Below are 20968 nucleotides of genomic sequence, written 5' to 3' on the forward strand. Positions count from 1 at the left end.
CTTCCAAGCTATAGGAAAAAAATATAATCATAGCAACAGATACTGAAGGCACTTTTATATTTCCATTACCCATTCCTGATTTAAAAAAAAAAAAAACTCTTGCACTAGAAATAGAATATCTAATTAACCTGTGTCTGAAGCCAATAGCAAATATTCTTTACATGGAAAGATGCTACTATTCAACTTTTGCTGGAGGTGTCCATTAATGCAATCAGTGAAGACAAAATAAGGTAACAGTAAAAGCTTCCTTATCAGGCATAATCAGAACATTAGTTGGTTGTCTAATTTAAAATGTCATTAAAACAATGAGTGGTTAAATAAGAGAGGCTCTGCTGTAAAGGTGTTTAACGTAGTATGTAAGTATACCAATCTTCCAGTCTTTGACTGTGAGGCCCAAACCTAGTCTGTCAGTATTGATCCATGTCATGTCTTAAATAAATCACACCAATAATATATATAATTTTTTTTTTTTTTTTAGTTTCCTTGAAATGAATTGAGAACTTAGTCTGAGTATAGAATCCCCTTAGAATTTTGCAGTGTTTTTTCATATCTCACCAGTTGTCTTGGTCATATGCCTAATCTGAGCTTTTCTCAAGTTTGTCTGAAATCTGAAGATTAGTTTTCATAGAAACAACTTTCTTTTCACATTCATATTTTATTGAAAAGCATGATATTTAATTGGGTTGCATAAATACAGAAGATTCAACTGCCAGAAATTAGTTAATAAATATTGGTTCTTGGTGAAGATACCCTCTCTCTGTTGGGAGCATAGATACAAGCTATAGCAGACTGCTCACCATGAGCATCTAGCATGCCATGGCCTTGGTTGGTATTAGATAATAGCAGTTAATCTGACAAGTTCATTACCAGGCATCAGTTATGAGAACCTCTGTGATATAAATGTGAAAGTATCAAAACTCATTATCTTAAGGCAACATGAGTTTAAACAGAAAATCAAAAATAACTGAAAAATATTCAACCTCTGACTTTGAAGGGGGGCCTGCAACAAAATCACACACAATAATCAGTGGATTTATTTAGAAGGGGGATTGGCCAACTTTTTCTGTAAAGGGCCAGATAGTTAAATATTTTAGACTTTGTATGCCATGCACATGTCACACGTGGTCCTTGTCACTTCTTTTCCCTCTCCCTCTGCCCCACTTTTCTTTTTTTTATGACCCTTTAAAACCATGAAAAATGTTTTTAGCTGCTGACCAGCTGGTTGTGGGCTGGATTTAGCTCATGGACAGTACTTTACAGATTCCTGAAACAGAACATTAATAGCCAATTGGGGAGACACTCCCTCTCAAACAAAAATATAGAATAGCTAGGAAAAGGCTGAATGGGAAATGTATGAGGGTTTATATAAAGAAATCTGTGTTAATTATATTGAAAATCATAAAAAATCTGAGTAAATGGAGATACATGTCACATTCCTAAGAGGAGCTCCTCTTGTGTTGCGGAACAGTCTCCACAGTAATCCAGAAATGCACTGCAGTCCTAAGTAAAATTATACCAGGATTTTTTACAGTAGAATGTTATAAGCTTATTTTTAAATTTATTTACAAGAGAAAAATGTTTAACAGCAGCCAACAAAAATTTGAGAAAACATTGAAGGGGCTTCTCCTACAAAGTATCAATATTGGCCATACTTAATTCAGCATAGCATAGGTATAGGAATAAACCAGTAGAACAGAGAAGGATCCAGATTTGTTAAATTCACTCAGCCTCATTTTTTTTGTTTTCAATGTATGTTTGGGGATTTTTAAAGTGATTTTCTATTCATTTATTTTCTTTTATGTTTAGGTATAAGTGTGCTAGCAGAGTGTCTGGACTGTCCTGAATTGAAAGCAACTGCAGATGACTTTATTCATCAGCATTTTACTGAAGTTTATAAAACTGATGAATTTCTGCAACTTGATGTGAAGCGAGTTACACATCTCCTCAACCAGGACACTCTGACTGTGAGAGCAGAGGACCAGGTGACTAAATTGTCTTCTCACTTTTTTCTTAGTAAAATATCTTTTCTGATTTCTTATGTTTCACATTTGGATACATGACAAGGAAAAGAATCATAGTAGGAGAGAATGTGTTCTTTACATTAAACAGAGTATTCCAAAGTCTTTTTCATAGGAAAAGTAAGTCTTGCGTGCTTGTAAGGCTTGCTCTTTGAGAGAGAGACCATTTGGTAGAAATAAAGCTATTGGGTACCATGGTAGGAAGAACAGTGCTTCCCCCCAAGGATATCCACATCCTAATTGTCAGAACCTGTTGTGAATATGTTACCTTACATGGCGGTAGGACTTTGCAGATGTGGTTAAAGATCTTTGAGATGGAGAGATTATCCAGGTGGGCCCAGTGTAATCTCAAGCGTCCTTAAGTGTGGAAGAGGGAGGCAGAAGAGTCAGTGTCAGTGTGATGCAGTGTGAGAAAGACTTGGCTGGATATTGCTGGCTTTGAAGATGGAAGAAGAGGCCGCAAGCCAACGAATGCAGGAGGAGGCTGCTGGATTCTGAAAAAGGCAAGGAGATGCTTTCTCCTCTAGAGCCTTCAGGCATCCCCGCTGACACATGGATTTTGACCCATTGTGACCTATTTTGGATTCAACCTCCATAACTGTCAGATTAAACTGCCGGAGGTGTAAGCTGGGTGCAGGCATTTGGGAGCTGGGTGGACTAACACTTAGAAATGCTGTCATTCAATTATTCCCTGTTTTCAGTCCCACATCCTTCTCTGTATTTTATTTAATTTGTTAAATCAGCAGTAGCAAACTAATAGAGGTACTGTAGGATCATATGCTTTGAGTTACTTTTGTTCTCGAGATAAAAGATTAGCACTGGGCCATTTTTGTCCAGTCTTCTTCATGGCCCAGCGTATTATATTAGTCTACAAGTTGACAGGTTGGACCTGGAAGACCTGACTAGGGAAAAACAAACAAACAAAAATCTTAGTTCTGTGACCCATGACTAAAATTAACTGACTTATATGCATTATGGAAAGGGAATTAAAAATGTAACTAGTCTGAAGAAACCTGGCAAACATTATCTACAGATTATTATTATATCAAGCCTGATAAGCACTATTTATAGGATAATACCGTCAGTGATAAGTTGATATGCATGGCACCTCCGTAGTCTTCCTCCCAAAACACAGTGCTCCTAGTCTAATCATGAGAAAAACCTCAGACAAACCCAAATTGAGAGACATTTTACAAAATACCTTACCAGAACTCACAACTGTCAAAGTCATCAGAAACAAGGAAAGTCAGCAAAACTGTTATAGTCCATAAGACCCTAGGTGACATAATGAGTAAATGTGATGTGCTCTCCTTTATGGGATTATGGGACAGAGAAAAAAATTAGATAAAAAACTAAAGAAGTTTTTTTGGAAATACGGACTTTAGTTAATAATGGATCGTTAGCTGTGATAAGAGTATCATACTAATGTAACATTTTAACAGCTGAGTGCAGGGTATATCGGAACTTTGTGTGCTATCTTTGTAGTTTTTCTGTAAATCTAAAACTTCTCCAAAATTAAGAGTTTTTTTTTAAAAAAAATAGACCAATTCCCATTAAAAATTAATTCATATGGAGGTCAGAACTTAGGCCATATTAACACCAATCCCAAATTAACTAATTTAAGTAACTCAAATGTGGCAGGTGTGTTTTCAGTGTGTCTGAACTAGTGATTTGTGGGGACACCTGACTGGCTCAGTCATTAGAACATGTGACTCTTGATCTCATGGCTATGAGCTCAAGCTGCATGGTGGGCATGGAACCAGTATAAAACTAACAATAACAATAAAAAACTAGTGATTCATAAATCAGGTTGTGTTGATGAACTTGGACAGGTAAATACTACAGTATTATTTTGAAAAAAATTCTTATATAATCTGTAATGTATTTTTTAAACATAGAATTCTTATAAAGTTTCTGGAATGTAGATAAGTCTATCAGTTCACAATTCAGGAATATCATATTGAAATAAAATCATAGATGAACTTCATTTCTCTCGGGATGGACATCCTCTTAGGAAATTAAAGTATTTCCGTGATACCAAGTAAACATATATTGACACTATCATTGACCAGTAGATTTATTTCAGTAGAAATGTACATCACAGCTCCTTCTGAAAAAAGGTTATATTTTGTTTCAAAAAATAAGTTCAATATCCTCCCTGTCATTACATTATATAGTAGTAATTCTAAAAAATATATTACCGACAAGAATCATTAGAGCAGTGTGTAAGCTGTTCTGAAGCACAGGCAAGTGTTGGGGAATGAAAGAAAATGTCTGATAAAATATTGGGAATAAGTGGTTGCATCTTTATGAGATCCTCCCCTGACCTTCAGTGTGAGAGTAAACATAGGTAATTGGAAATGTTGCTGCCTTGTAAGAACTTTACTGTGCTGTTTTTCCCCCCTTAGGTTTATGATGCTGCTGTCAGATGGCTGAAATATGATGAACCTAATCGCCAGCCATTTATGGTCGATATCCTTGCTAAAGTCAGGTTTCCTCTTATATCAAAGAATTTCTTAAGTAAAACAGTACAAGCTGAACCACTTATTCAAGACAATCCTGAATGCCTTAAGATGGTGATAAGTAAGTTGCCTTAATACCCATTTATAACCTGATCCTGTAGGCAGTTTCTCATGGGCTTAAAACCCTTTAGAATGGATCAGACTCCATTCAAGACTTAGCTCTTTAATTCTTTTTTTTTTTTTTTTTTAAGTTTGTTTGTTTGTTTATTGAGAGAGAGAGGGAGGGATTGAGAATGTCCAAGCAGGTTCTGAGCTGAGAGCACAGAGTCCAATGCGGAGCTCGAACCCACACACTGTGCTGAAACCAAGAGTCAGACACTTAACTGACCTAGCCACCCAGGTGCCCCAAGACTTACCTTTTTTAGATTAATAATCCACTGGGGTTCTTAGCTGTCTACCTGGAGGAGACTTAGCCCCAGCCCTCATTTTATAGGAATGTGTATGATAGAAGGTAAAAATTACTTATGCCTTGTCTCCTTTTGTGTATAATAGCTTTCATGTACTTTGTGCCTAGTGTTTCCTTTTTATTTTACTCAGCCACATAATATACTGTGATCACTTTTTTTTTTCCTTTTTGACCAGCCAACAACTGCCATATTTTGTCATTTACTTAGTTTTTCTTGGCTTGCAGGCTAAGTCCCAACCCCTCTGTAAAATGCTACTTAATAAAATTGTACAATTAAACAATCTGTTGCTTTTGTTTCTTGTAAACATCCTTCATAGAGCCTTCTACGTATTCCAGTGTGGACTATTTGCACTCTAACCCTGAGACACTCTTCTTGTCCTGGAACTTCCCTTCTCTGCCATCCTGGGATGTCCTTTCACTCCTCTCCTTTGTTAGATCCACTGCCTTCCCAGACCTCAGGTCTTCCCCTTTTTTAATTCTCCCTGTTGAATGGAATGTATCCCATAACAGGTTCCTGAGAAAGAGTATGTCATCAGTAAATATTAGGAGACTTGATGAATCTCCTGTATTTATTTTACCATAAAATGTTGAAGGATAGTTAAACTGGGTATATAGAATTATGTTGAAAATCATTTTAGAAAATTCAAGTTAGAATTTCGAAGGCATTGCTCCATTAACTAGCTGCCAGTGTTTTTCAGAAATCTGATGCCAGTCTGATCCTTTTATTTTTTATTCCTCTTTGTAATTTTTTTGTAATATCCCTGATGTTTTGGAGGTTCACAATAATGTAACTTTGTGTTTTTGTTTTTTGTTTTTTTAGTAATCATGTTGGACATTGTCTTTTCAATCACAAATTTCTCATTTCTCTGTTACTGGTATTATGATTCTTCAATACAACTCTTGTCTCTGTTTCTCTGATCTATCTTCCAGGAGACAGCCTTAATTTTTCTATCATCACTTTTATTTCAGCTATTATTTGTAATTTCTGTGAGTTTTTACTTATTCTCTAATTCCTTATTTCATGGTTGTAACACCTTATTCTGAAGTAGCATTATAGTGCCTTTCATGTTTATCTTGTCTGCATTTTCTGTATTACCTTTGAATTTTGTTTTTCTGTTTTTGTTGTTGGAAGCTTTTCTTAATGTGTTATCTGTGAGTCATATTTATAAGACTAAGTTATTAATAAAGCCAATAGCACTGTATATGTGAGTGGGCTCTTGGTTCTTGGCCTGAACTGTAGGGTAGTCAGTGTAAACACACGTTTTTTTGTTTATTTTTGAGAGAGATAGCAAGCAGGGGAGGGACAGAGAGAGAGGGAGACAGAATCCCAAGCAGGCTCCACACCATCAGCACAGTGCCCGATGTGGGGCTTGAATTCACAAACTGAGATGGTGACCTGAGCCGAAATCAAGAGTCGGGTGCTTAACCGACTGAGCCACCCAGGTGCCCCAACACACATTTTGTTTTTAATTGAGGACCCCTCCAATGTTAGTATCTATAAATATTTTCTCGGATAGTTGGATACAGGCATTTGGGAGCTGGGTGGGGAATATTTTGATATGTAAACTTTCACTTAACTCTTGTCATCAGGCTCATACCCTTCTCTGTGTGATTCTCCAAAGACCAGTCATCATATATCCTACTTGGAGAAGGCATGGCAGGTTACTGGACTGTGCAGTAGGGGAAGGAAACCTGACAATTAAAGTGTTGTTTATTCAGAATTTTAAAGCTCTCTTGTTTTCATCCCCACCCCACTTTCTGGGGGTACTTCCTGTCTGCCATTATGAATCTTTCCAGGCTTCTGCAAGATAATTTGCTTGCTTCTCATTGGTGTCTCCTTCCACAACCATCTCTTTTTCTTTTTCTTTTTTTTTAATGTTTTATTTTTGAGAAAGACAGAGCACGAGTGGGGGAGGGGCAGAGAGGGAGACACAGAATCTAAAGCAGGCTCCAGGCTCTGAGCTGTCAGTACAGAGCCCGATGGGGGCTTGAACTCATAAGCTGTGAGATCATGACCTGAGCTGAAGTCAGACACTCAACCAACTGAGCCACCCAGGTGCCCCCACAACCATTTCAGGTTAATATTCTATCTGCTATATGTCTTCACTTACTGAGTTTCAGGGTTATATAGATCTTCTAGTATTATCAAAGGTAGAGTTTGTTTCTTGCTTCATTGTTGTTTGGGATGGCTTTCAAGAGAAGAAGAGAAAAAGGTCTTAAAACTGGCACATTCAGTCTCAAGTTCGTTTTATCGTTAAATCTGAATCAGTGTTTTTGTATTATTGACTCTGAATCTAGTGTTAGGGATGTAGTTGGAAATGTCTTCCTTATTCCAAGGTAATTTTTTAATTTCATAAATTCTTGTCTTGTGCACTTAACGGATTTCTTATTTTCTCCCTTTTAAAAAAAATGTTGAGGGGCGCCTGGGTGGCGCAGTCGGTTAAGCGTCCGACTTCAGCCAGGTCACGATCTCACGGTCCGTGAGTTCGAGCCCCGCGTCAGGCTCTGGGCTGATGGCTCGGAGCCTGGAGCCTGTTTCCGATTCTGTGTCTCCCTCTCTCTCTGCCCCTCCCCCGTTCATGCTCTGTCTCTCTCTGTCCCAAAAATAAACGTTGAAAAAAAAAAAAAATTAAAAAAAAAAAAAATGTTGAAACCTTGTATCCAACTGAAATTTATTTGAATACGTAAGAGTCTAGCTTTTTTTCCTCTTTAAATGTCTGGCAAGATGGCCCAATATCATTATTAAATAATTTATCTTTTCCCACTGATTTGAACATCATGAACTAAATTTCTCCTTATCTGTATACACACAAAAATCAGTTTCTCTTCCATTTCATTCTGGTACCTTTTAATTATTGTTGTACCTCATTGAAATTATATGTCCTGGAGAATTTATAATTTTCTTTTTATAAACTTCTACACTTCTTAAAATCTTTTTTTAGATATTTTTGTTGTTGCTGTTGTGAATTGTATTTGCATTTGTCATTACTCATTTCTTTTTAAAACTTGTTCAGTTGATTTCTCTTGCTTTTTCTAGGGATTTAATCTTTTATCTGCAAGTAATGATAATTTTAGATTCTCCCCTCTACTATTTATACCTTTTATTTTGTTACATTGACTACTTTCAATAGCCTTTTCATGACAGTGTGCAGTTAACTAATAATGATAAATGGCAGCCTTGTATTTTCCTTTCTGGAAATACCTTTAGTCCTAGTGGTGTGGATCTGGGTTCTGACTGGTTGGCTGTGTGTGTGTGGTACTAGATGGATATGAATAGAGTGGGTGTCTATAATTAAGACAGTACTTTCGTTTTCCTAAACTCTAAACTTTAATAAGCACCCATCAGTTTGTTTTTTTTTTTTTCTGAGAGTTTGAGGATTTGGGCAAATATTGCTATAAGTGTTGTTTTAAAATTTAGTATGCATATTTAAGCTGTACAGAAAGGTATAAAAACTAATAATGAAAATATTCATGAACTTACCTAGCACCCTGAGAAGTCAGTACAGATGAAGCATCCAATGTGTTCCTCCCCAGTGACAGCTCACATTCTTCTACCTAGGAGGAAACAATAGCCCTGAATATGGTGTTTGATCAGCATGCAGTTCTTTACCATATATATAAGCAACATTTAGTATTGTTTTGCCTGTTCCTAAATGCTACATGAATGGTATACTGTATGTATTCTTCTGCAACTTGCTTTTAATATATTTTTTTAATGTTTATTCTTGAGGGAGAGAGACAGTGAGAGTGGGGGAGGGGCAGAGAGCGAGAGAGATACAGAATCTGAAGCAGGCTCCAGGCTCTGAGCTGTCAGCACAGAGCCTGATGCGGGGCTCAAACTCATGAACCATGAGATAATGACCTGAGCTGAAGTCAGACGCTTAACTGACTGAGTCACCCAGGCGCCCCCTGCAACTTGCTTTTTTTTTTTTTTTTTTTTTAAATTTTTTTTTTTTTAACGTTTATTTATTTTTGAGACAGAGAGAGACAGAGCATGAATGGGGGAGGGTCAGAGAGAGAGAGGGAGACACAGAATCTGAAACAGGCTCCAGGCTCTGAGCTGTCAGCACAGAGCCCGACGCGGGGCTTGAACTCACGAACCGCGAGATCATGACCTGAGCCGAAGTCGGGCGCTTAACTGACTGAGCCACCCAGGCGCCCCTACAACTTGCTTTTAAAAATACTTTCTAATTTCCATTATGTTTTCTCTTGTGACCAATAAGTTTAGTAGAAGTATGCTTTTAAATGCCTTTGGTCATGGATTTTTAACTTAATTGCATTGTGGTCTAAGAATGTTATGATCAGATACCAGTTTTTTAATATTTATTGAAAGTTGTCAATATTTGTAAAGTTGTTTTGTATCTTTTATGACTAATTTTTTGGTCTAGTTAATTTATCAGTTACTGACAAAGTTGTATTATATTCACCCACTATAGTGGATTTCTCCATTTCTCCTATAATTCTGTTAATTTTTCTGTTCTATATTTTGAGGGTTCTAAATATGAGTTTAGAAATGTTATCTTCCTGGTGAATGCAACCTTTTATCATTATGTAATGATCTTCTTTTTCCCTAATACAGATTGTTGCCTTTCTCTATTTTATCAGATATTTATATAACTAAACCACTTTTTATCTGGTTACTATTTTCTTAGCTTATATCTATGCATTCATTCTTTTCAAACATTTTGTGTCCTTATATTTTAGTTAGATCTCTTAAAAACAGCATATAGCTTTATTTTCTTTTTTAAACCCTTTCTTACTATCTTTTAACAGGTAAATTATATTCCATTTAATTTATTGTAAATACTATTATATTTTTAATTATTTCTAATACCTTATTTTGCACTTTTTGTTCATCCCAATTTTTCTATACTTTTTTAATCTCCTTTTGGGTTGAGGTTTATTCCCTTCATTTTTTCCTTCTACTGTTAGAGAAGTTTTATATTTTGTATCAATCTTTTTAATAGTTATCCTTTATATTTTAATATGTGTACCTTAAACATTAATATTTCTACCTGCTTCCATGGGCACCTGGGTGGCTTAGTCAGTTGAGCTTGTCTGACTCTTGATTTCAGCTCAGGTCATGCTCTCATGGTTCGTGGGTTTGAGCCCCACATGAGGCTCTGCGGCTGGCAGCACGGAGCCTGCTTGGGATTTCTCTCTCCCTCTCTCTCTGCCCTCTCCCATTCGCACTGTCTCTGTCTCTCAAAATAGATGAATAAACTTAAAATATATATATTTCAGGGCACCTGGGTGGTGCATTCAGTTAAGCATCCAACTCTTGGTCGCAGCTCATGTCATGATCTCACAGTTTGAGAATAAGAGCCCCACATTGGGCTCTGCTCTGATGGTGAGGAGCCTGCTTGGGATTCTGTCTCTCCTTCTCCATGCCCCTCCCTTGCTTGTGCATGTGCACTCTCTCTCTCTCTCTCAAAATGAAAAAATAAACATAGATTGATTTCTACCCTTCTCTAGAAGAAAACAAGGGTCTTAGGACATTTTAATTCAGTGTATCTCTTTAGGTGTTTTGTTGTTCTGTATTTTAGTTCTTTTTTTTTTTTTTTTTAACTTTCCAAGTGGGACATTATAATTTTTTTTATAATTTTTAAAAAATATAGTGAGTGTTTAGATATATACATGTTTACCAGTTTCTTTGCTCACCATTTCTTGTACCTTAGACCTTCCTTCTGAGATTATTTTCCATATTTCTACATTTATGGTCTGATTGTAATAGCCATTGTAAACGATTATCTGGAAATGTCTTTTTATTCATCCTATTCTTAAATGAAAGATTAAGTGGGCGTATAATTCTAGATTGAATACTTGAAGGTGTTATTTCACCCTGCATCATTACTGTTGATCCCTGCTATTAGTCTAGTTGTCATTCTTTGTAGATGATCTGAATTTTTTCTGTGGCTTTTTACAAGAGCTTTTCTTTATTTGTGGTGTTCAGCACCAAATATGTATGGGTGTTTATTTCTTTAGTTTATCCTGCTTGGTATTTGTTTTGTTTCCTGAGTCCAATGATCTGTGTTTTTCATCATTTGGAAAATTCTCAGCCATTTTTTTCTTCAAATAATGCCACAGCTTCAGGAATTCTTCGGTTAGAAATGTTGGCAGGTCTTGCCTTTGTGATTTCTAAACTTTCCATTCATCTTTGTCTCGTTGTGTTGCATTTGGGGTAATCCTTCAAGTCTGTATTCCAGTTCACTGATTCTTTCATCTATTTCTATTCTAGTCACTTGTTTAACTTACCCTTTCAGTTTTGAATATTACTTGATATTTCTTTTTTTTTCATAGCAGCCTGGTTATTTTCAGTGGCCTTTCTTTGCTCATGTTTTCAGTTCTTTTATTTCTGTAAACACCTTAAATATAGTTATTTTATGTTTTATGTTTGATGATACCAATATGTGAAGTCTTTGAAGACCAGATGCTGCTATTTGTTGCTTGTTTTGACTCATTTCTGGTTGCTTAATTCCTTATGTGTTTTGTGATTTTTGTATTGTGAGCTTATATTTGTTTGATATTAATCTCCAAGAATATGGGGAGACCTGGGTTGTATTCCTGTGAGTCTTCCCTGCTCTCCTCAAGAGGAGAATAGTATTTGCTTTTGCCAAGTGCCCTGGGGCACAAAAATCCAAGACTACTTTGAATTTTTCTTGGCTTACAGTTTCCTAGATTTACAGATAGGTAAATTCAAACCTCAGCCTTTACAAGGGCAGGACCATCATTATAAATTCTTTGTATAGAATTTATAAAGGAAAGGAAACTTTACCTCTACCTGGAGCTGAAATTTAAATAGGCAAAGTATTATTTCCCCATTCTGCCATAAGGCAGCTTAGTTTTTTGGCATTTTGTTTTGTTTTGTTTTGGCTCATCTTTTCATTAAAGGTATAACAAGTCCAAGTGAATTGGCTTTAGGCAAAGATCTCAGTTCCAACACCTTACTTGTATAAATCTAAGACCTTATCTTCTCTCCCTCATACAGCCAATAAAATAAATTTCTATGTTTCCGATATTATCAAAAGCCCTCAGAGTCGCTCCAGGGTCTCTAAATGCTTACCATTCTAGTGTTTAGTTTTCTCATTTTTCACCCTCTGATCTTGGCTGTGCATTTTTTTTTTTTTGCCACTTTAACTATTTTATTTTATTTTATTTTATTTTATTTTATTTTATTTTACTCTTCTTACTCTTTTTACTCTTTACTTTTTATTTTACTTTAAGTAATCTTAAGTAAGCCCAACATGGGGCTCAAACCCACAACCCAAAGATCGAGTTGTATGCCCTACCGACAAGCAAGCCAGGTGCCCCTTAGCAATGCATTTAAAACATAAAACGATGTTTTAACATTTATTATTTCCAGCATTAAAGTTATTTTGTTTTTGTGGAAGTCAAAACTGTCATGCTGCTATAAGTAGAAGTTAAGCTTATTCTTTGAAGAGGCCTGAAATGTGCAGGCAATGACTGTAATATGCTAAGTTAAGTATACTAATGCTCACTCTCCTGGGCTTTTGAATTCCCAGTCATCCTAAACCAAAAACCACATGGATAGTATCCACAAATGGGACCAACTGTAAGATTTCACTTAATGTGATGATCAAGAAAGCCTCTCATAGGGGTGCCTGGGTGGCTCGGTTGAGCGTCTGACTTCAGCTCAGGTCATGATCTCACAGTCTGTGAGTTCGAGCCCCACGTTGGGCTCTGTGCTGATAGCTCAGAGCCTGGAGCCTGCTTCGGATTCTGTGTCTCCGTCTCTCTCTGCCCCTCCCCTGGTCATGCTCTGTCTCTCTCTGTCTCAAAAATAAATAAAAAAACGATTTAAAAAAAAAAAAAGAAAGCCTCTCATAGAAGGTAGCTGGAACCTACTTTGAACCATTAAGTTGTTTTTGGTGCCTTATCTGGACATTTCATTTAAGGTATAGCTGGTTTCAGGCACAAAGTTAAGGAAATAAATGAAAGAGAAAGGAGCATGTTCCCTCCTGCCTAGGACATCTTTCTCAGGAGTGGCATTAAGTTTGAGTGTCCTAGTAATTAAATAGTATCACTTGCCTCTTAATTTGGAAGTTAAGTAAAATTTTCATTAGATTTATCACACTGCTACTACTTAATAATATTGTTATGGCATTAGGTAGGTTGACCCAATATTGTCCCTTAAATTGGAAAAGTATTATGATATATCCATACAATGGAATGCTTTGTATTTACTAAAAATATTTTAAATGAATATCTAGTAATTTGGAAATTTTTCATAAGTGGTAAAAGCATGAAATAGTATATGGTATACTATCTTTTTGTTAAATGAAAATAAAGAATTTTTAAAAGACTAGGAATATTTTAATCCAGTTAAAGTGTGAAGAGAAAAAAGAGAAGAGGGTATAAGTTAGGGACATATCTTTATGAATACCTACATTTAAGCAGTGGTAGAAGGAAAAGAACCAGGAAAGGAGAATTTATTAAACTGCTTGAACCAAAGGATGGTGTCTTGAAAACCAAGGTATAGAGAGAATTTTAGGAAGTACAGCATAGGTGCCCACTAGTCTCTTAAGTTCATAAAGATGAAAGAAAAAATTGGGACCAAAAAGATACCTTTAGATTAGGGCTTTCACCTTTTGGATTTCACACATGTTAATATTAGATTTTTTGTCATGCCTCCATTCCCACACCGTGTGTTATATTTCTGGTTTCATTGGATAAAGCACTGCACCTGTTTCTTCATACATGATGTGAGCTGTTAAAGACAACTAGCCAATCTCATTCAAGTACAGTATTTAGTTCCTATGTAGATTCTGAATTGATTTAGAAACAGGATGGCAGGATTATTCTGGAAATCCAACCAAGTATAGGGATTCCAGAAAGCCAATCAAGGCTCTGTTATTTATTACTTTTTTTTTTTCTTTTTTAAAAATAAAGACAGTAGGTTATTCTAAAATTCCCTGACTAATACAAGCAGCTGAGACTCTTCTAGGCTTTGGGACCTGGGCAGAGCTAAATGGAGGAAAGAAGACCTCAAACCTCCCTTCTTCAGATCATTAACTACCTTCCTAACATCTGCCTTAGCACTGTCTTTTCAAAGCGGAAGCAAAAAGCACAGTCAAAGCCACTGCAAAGGGCCAGACCAACTTCTTACTCAAAATTTGCAAGTGACAATACCTGACTCTCAAGGGAATAACTCCCAAAGCAATAAGCCTAAAGAGCAAAGAGCTCCCCAGGAAACATGTCAGAGTATTTGTTTCTAGCCCTGTCCTTGTAGAGAAAAAGCCTACCAGTAAAGCCCTAGCTTATGCTTCCTACAGAGGTCAACACAGTTGGCCACAGTCAGCCACTTTTACCCAGTGGCCTGTTGGTTGCAAACCATTACCTCCTGTCCCTCTCCTTCCTTGCTACCTGTCTTCTCTTGTTGGGAGTGTCCACAGTACACTTGTGCCTGTGTGGAGCCCTCCTAGAGCAGTAGCTCTCAAATTCCGGCATTTCTGATTCACAAAGTCTGGGGTCAAGTATCAAATTCCAGCATTTCTGATTCACAAAGTCTGGGGTCAAGTACAGTAATTTGTATTTTTAACAAGTTTCCAGTCGCTGCTGCTACTAGTGATGGTCAGGCAAGAACCACTATCTCAGACCAGGAACAGGAGGGCTGAAGGGGAGGTCAGTAAACTACACTCCACAGGCTAAAGCTAGCCCTGAGCTAAAAGGATTATAAAAACAAACAAATCGAGAGTATGTGACAAAAACCATCTGTGGCTCGCAAAGCCTAAAATATTTACTGGCCCTTTCCAGAAAAAGTTTGCTGACCCCTGACCTAGAGCATGTGCCAGAGCCTTGGCTGCAAAGGTCTCCTGCTGTTCCAATACAAAGTGCTTCTACTCAAACTCTGAAATGAAGGAGGTGCTAAATATTGATTTTCATTCCCTCACAAACTTCTCCAACCTCTTTTTATTTGAAAGCCCAGCACAGCATCATGAACAAAGTGTTTTGCGTGTGTTAAGAATTGTTGACATTATTTTGTCTTTGGATCTATAATACTGCACATCATACATAATTCAAAAAGATACAAAAGGGTATATAGTGAAAAGTCTGTCCCCTATCCCCTTGTTCCCTCATGCGGGAGGTTCTTGAGTCTGCATACACATTTACGTACATATCCTTGTATAAATTATGTAACTGTGTATATATGCATAAAACGTACATTTTAAAACACAAATGGTATCACACTGTGTACTCTGCTACATATTGCTTTTTTTTATTCCATGTTAGTTTTGGGAGATTATTCCATGGGTACATATTCCCTTTTTCATTTTTCTTAACAGCCACATACAATACTCCATTATATGGATATACAGTAATTTTTAACCACTTTCCTAACTGAACTTTAGGTTGATAAACTCCTGGAAGAATTAAGAAGAATCATTGACTATAAAGAGTGTGTGCATTTGTAATTTCGGTGGATCACACTATTGCCTTCCAAATAGTAGTACCTGTTCACGTCCCCCACCCCACCCCCCCACCCCCAGCACTGTATAGAAGGCAGCATGTGCTTCCCCACACCTATATTCTAACCTGTGTCCAGACAGTTTGATCTTGGCCAATTTGATAAGTGAAAAAGTATGATTTAATTTGCATTTCTCTAATTAGAGCACTTCAGCATCTTTTTGTGTGTTTAAGAGTTAGTATATTTAAGTAGTTCTTTTTCTGTGAACTGTGTTCAGTTACTTAATGGAATTTTCTGTTAGTAACTGGTCTTTATCTTGTTAACGGTATCTTTCAATATTTGTCCCTTTTGTTGATAAATATTTTCTTAGTTTGTCATCGTCTTTTGGTTTTGTTTTTTTTCTTTCTGCCATGCAGCAATTTAACTTAAAATTGTATGTAGTTAAGTCAGTTTTTTTGGTTTGTTTTTTTTTTCACGGCTTCTGTGTTTTCTGCCTTAGCTTTTCCACTTGGGGCCTATTTTTAAAAAAGAAAACTGTTGTATTTTTCTCTTAGTACATTTATGAGATTTTTTGCATATTCGGGTATTCTTTTGATTTGGAACTTAGAATAAATTATGAGATAGGGGTATAACTTTTTCCTTTTTTTTTTTTTTTTTTACATTTATTTAATTTTTACATTTATTTATTTTTGAGAGACCGAGCACAAGTGGGGGAGGGGCAGAGAGAAGGAGACAGAATCTGAAGCAGGCTCCAGGCTCCGAGCTGTCAGCACAGAGCCCGACACGGGGCTCGAACTCACAAACCGTGAACTCATGACCTGAGCCGAAGTCCGACACTTAATTGACTGAGCCACCCAGGCGCCCCATAACTTTTTTCTTTATATCATTATCTAACATGATTTATTGAGCAACCCACCTTCCCATGCTGGTTTCAAATAATACCTTAAAAGTTTTTCATTGTTAAATGGCCATTGACAAAATGAAGGAAATGCTAAATGAAAAGGATCAGGTTAGATCACAATAATTCTGAACTGTCATTGCATTTTCAAATCATCTAAGGCATCTACTTTCTCGAAGTGTGTATCTGAATTACCATGGGATTTTGTTAAATATGTAGATTCTGATTCACTAAGCCTAGTAGGTTCTGGGGTTCACTATTTCTAATAAGCTCCCAGATGCTAAAGCTGTTGGTCTTTGAACTACATTTTAAGTGGCAATACTTGTGCCTGGGCCCCTCCAACAGAGTTTTTTACTGTATTCATCTGTGGTAGTTTCAGAGATTTCCGAGGTGATTCTAATGTACAGTTAGGGTTGAGAACTGATAGATTAGGAGATCTGAATTTCAGTAACTATTATTTTGGCAACTATTGCTTGAAGAGCCAGATAATTACCTGGTGTAAAGTAAGTGGGTTTGGCGTTCTTAGCCTAATAGTGATTGCTGAGAATAATAAATTGGTGAGGACTCCAACCCTTACACATTTTCCTACCTTTTCCCCCTCTTTCCTTAACTGCTTTAAAAGGATAATAGAAAAACAGTTACAGAAGTAAAAGCACTATTATATTTGGTTATTTCCTTTTCAAAGCATCAAAGTGCCTAAAGTTTTTGAAAAGTTGCTATATGTTTTTCCACAGGTGGAATGAGGTATCATCTGCTGTCTCCAGAGGATCGAGAGGAATTGGTAGAAGGCACAAGGCCCAGAAGAAAGAAACATGACTACCGCATAGCCCTGTTTGGAGGCTCCCAGCCACAATCTTGTAGATATTTTAACCCAAAGGTAACTGATTTTTATTGTTTTGGTTTTTGAAAGCTCAGAGCACATAAACACTCATCTGCCACTAGTAATAATAGCTCATACGTTTAGAGAAGTTACAGTTTGTGTTGTTCTTTCACATATCTTTTGATATACACAGTTGTCTTTAACAAATAAAGAAATTGAGGCTACTCAGATTTTAAATGTTTCAGTAATTGCTCTGGAATGCAGGGTAGTAACCACTGTACCAAAGAAAATGGAAAACTAGTTCTCCTATCTTATCTCATTTTGTTACTAACCCCTTGCATTCATTACGACTCCTTGTTTCCTTTAGGTGCTATTTTCAATGACCATATGGTTCTGGAGCTGTATGTGGGTTGTTGTTGTTTTTTTTTTTACTTTAGTAATTATGTTTTAGTGTAAATTAATACAAACTCATTCTGGAAAATTTGAAAACCTAGAAAATCACAAAGAAAACAGATAAAGTTACCTTTAACTATGTAGAAATAATTATCAATTTTAATGTGTTTTCCAGTACATGTTATACCATTTGGACAAGCAGAGCCTGAGTCATAGGTCTAGAAATACAATTTTTAATAGACTATTAATTATAACCTTGAGAAAGGCCACTTACATTTCTACCCCTCGTTTCTTAGTCTTGTATGTTTTGGCTATGGAAGGGATAATACCATATTCTGTTAGTACTAAATGTGTTGCTGGGGCAGAGCACATATCACAGTCCTAAAATATAACACCCCAACCTTGCAAGGTGGTACCCATAACTGGTGTTGAATCTAAGCATATAATGGTCTCTTTATTATTTTGTTGGCCCATTTTTGGTTGATGATAGATACCTGATAAGTCCAGAGCATCCTCTTGACATCAGGATGCTTATCTGATACTTGTTTCTTTGGAGGCAGTCTATGTCATACTGTAGTAGTGATGTACAAAGCATTTGTAATATGGTGATGTTGTCAAGTGTACAAGAGAGAGTGAAGTCCAAGCCAAGTCCAAAGTATTAGTTCCAATGAGGGCAGAGCATTGTCCCTTTAACAGTGGAGGGGTCCCAGTGCAGTTAGCCTGGTATTAGATAACTAACTGGTTCCCGCAAGGTTTGGTAACAAATCAAGGGCTTAGGATTGATCAGTATTCCTGACAAAGTGGGAGCTGACTAGTGGATAGCCACATTGGCCTTAGGGCGGGAAAGTATGTTAGCTTCCATAGCTGCTAGCATATGTAGCCTCTGTCATTGACCCTGTGGTCACTCATAAGCCCATTGAGCACAAGCATCAGATTGAAAAGGGAAGGTATAGATGGCAGTCCTATCCATGTAATTATTAAGAGACTTTACTGGTGGGCGCTCTGTTAAGAATTCATATGGGATGCAAGTTTGTGTCCTTTCTAGATGGCCATCTACATTATCCTTCCTCGAATCTTTCTGTCAACAGTCTTACATTGTTGCTTATTTCAGGTCTGCATCCATCTGGGTGAACCATTAGCTACTGTCAGAATTGATAAAAACTGATCTTAGCCTGTCTCTCCTGAAGGGCATAATGGAAGATAAAAGGAACTACTTGAAATTCTGCCAAATCAGAAGGTTTCTTCTGAATTGTCCTTTAGTACCATTTTTGAAGGGACTAAAATGCTTTAGCAGTCCCCTCTTGACTAGTACTATCACAAATGATCCAAGCTCAGGTCTTTCAAATTCATCAGCTGATTTATCAGGGACCACCTCCGCAAAGACATAACCCTGGTCGAAGGAGAAGACCTCCTAGGAAGGAGTTGTGATTCGTCCTTTCGGGTATTCTGTGCCTTTGGGACCTCCGTAAGTGCAGGGTTATGTTTACAAACCAAATGACTGGTCAAAGGCATGCTATTTGTGATTTGATAGATCAGGTAAAATGGTTCAAAACAGGTTAATGATATGGTCAACCTGGTTTCCTTTGGTGTCAGACATTTGCTGTCTGTCACAACCTAGTGGCCAGCCAGGAGCTATGTACTGAAAAAAATGGGTTGGCCTTGCTCCAGAATCCCAGGGGCATGCTCCGTGATCATACTGGAACATGCCCCAAGCTATAAGCAGCACACTGGTCAGTACATTGATGCCCCAGGATCACAAAGTAACCTGAGCAGCCAAGCCATTCTACTATAGCCTGTCCTACTTAGAAGGTTGTCTCCTGCTCTAGGTTTCACTTGCAACTGGCAGCTTTTTGGTTTACCCTATAAACATATAAAAGTGGGACACTCAGTTACAGGATCTGTTCCATCTGTAGTATGTAGGAGATACTTGGGGCAGCAAGCTGTAGCCTTCGTTTCCAAGGAGCTATACCAACATGCTGTAGATCAGAGCTTAATGAACTTTGTCTATAAAGGACTTCATAATAAATATTTTCAGTTTTGTAGGCTACACAGTCTCTGTCATTACTGGTCAACTCTGATGCTATAGCAGGAAAACAGCCATAAACTACATGAACAAATGGGCATGGGTGTGTTCTTGTTTATTTACAAAAATAGGCAGTGATTTGCCAGCCCAGTTTTGCCATCTGTAGGCCATAGTTTGCCAACCCAGCTCTAGACCTGTGCACATCTTTGAACTTTGTAGTGACTATATTCTAGGCTAAGCTTCTGTCCTGTCAAGCACTTGTCTTACCACTTCCTGTTCTCCAGAACTGATCAGAATTATGGGCATCAATATAGGAAACCAGGGTGTGACAACCTTTGGTAAAGTGAGATAGACCAAGGGTCCTGCAGCTTAGATTATAGCATACAGAGTCCTCTCTTGACTTGAGGTCAGACCATGAAATGATTTTGTTTTCCCTGCCAGCTGAAAAGAAATCCCATCGAATGGTGTGGATAGACAGTAACAGAAATACTCATAGCAGAGTGTTAGCTATATACCAAGTGTTAGCAGTAGTTTCAATCTGGTCCAGTCAGAAGACCACACATGACCCTGCTGCAACAATTAGAGGCATTAGTCTCGGCAGTTCTACAAAGCAGCAGTTCCTCCTCTGTTTTGGTAGAAAAAGAGGCCTTACCAAAGAAGGCTTTTCCTTCTTACTGTAGTATTTAACACCACAACCCATGAGTAAATATACTGCCAGATAGCAAGAAGACCTCTCTCCAAGGAGGGAGGGTTGGGTTAGATTGGTTAAACAGCATCACGTTTGGACTGTCCCTGTTGGTCTGGTCTCAACTCATCCATCCGTCTCTGGCCCATTCTTCCATCTCCAGAATATAGGCTGTATTTTCTTTACTAAAGACATCTGGCTTCCTTTCTCAGAAGACTGGTGTCTGGCAGGTACAACAAGGCTTCATGGCCTATGTGGTACAACCCAGTAAGCACAATGGTGTTGTGCTTAAGTGATTGATACACCTACCCATCTATTTCACACCAGGTAAAGTTAAGACTTCTTGACATTTCACTGTTTCATTGTTTTTTAATTTTTCAGGATCCATTTGAATAAAGAGCAGGAAACTTACAAGTATGATCTTTTTTTTCCAAGCAAAAATTGAAATCATAGGAGTTTATAATTCTATGAACCACAGCTTTCAAGTGTTGATAATAACCCCTTCTTGTTACCCAAAGCCTAACTACAGTATTGATTTTTACAGTTAAAAGCAAAAAACAAAAACAAAAAAACCCTAACTATACTTGTGGTGAGCAGAGCATAACATATAGACTTATCAAATCACTATGTTGCACACCTAAAACTAATGTAACATTGTGTGTTAAGTATACTTCAGTTTCTTTAAAAGGAAATGAAACTACATTTTGGTAGAAAATATTTTATATTAAAGTAGGTGGCTATTTTGATGTATGGAGGGACAAGGAGATCTTAATTTCA

The 20968-nt window shown here is 37.2% G+C and overlaps 1 protein-coding gene across 4 annotated transcripts in view; it reads left to right on the forward strand.

Annotated features, from left to right (window-relative positions):
* The window catches only part of KLHL7 (kelch like family member 7), a 69480-nt gene that overhangs the window by 27936 nt on the left and 20576 nt on the right, over nt 1-20968 (forward strand). For all 4 annotated transcript variants that reach the window (XM_049642890.1, XM_049642888.1, XM_049642892.1 and 1 more), the window contains 3 exons: nt 1807-1982; nt 4427-4601; nt 17005-17147. In XM_049642890.1, the coding sequence (XP_049498847.1) occupies nt 1807-1982; nt 4427-4601; nt 17005-17147 (494 nt within the window). The remainder of the gene's footprint in view (nt 1-1806; nt 1983-4426; nt 4602-17004; nt 17148-20968) is intronic.

Source organism: Panthera uncia, chromosome A2 (genome assembly GCF_023721935.1).
Source record: "Panthera uncia isolate 11264 chromosome A2, Puncia_PCG_1.0, whole genome shotgun sequence".
Classification (NCBI taxonomy): domain Eukaryota; kingdom Metazoa; phylum Chordata; class Mammalia; order Carnivora; family Felidae; genus Panthera; species Panthera uncia.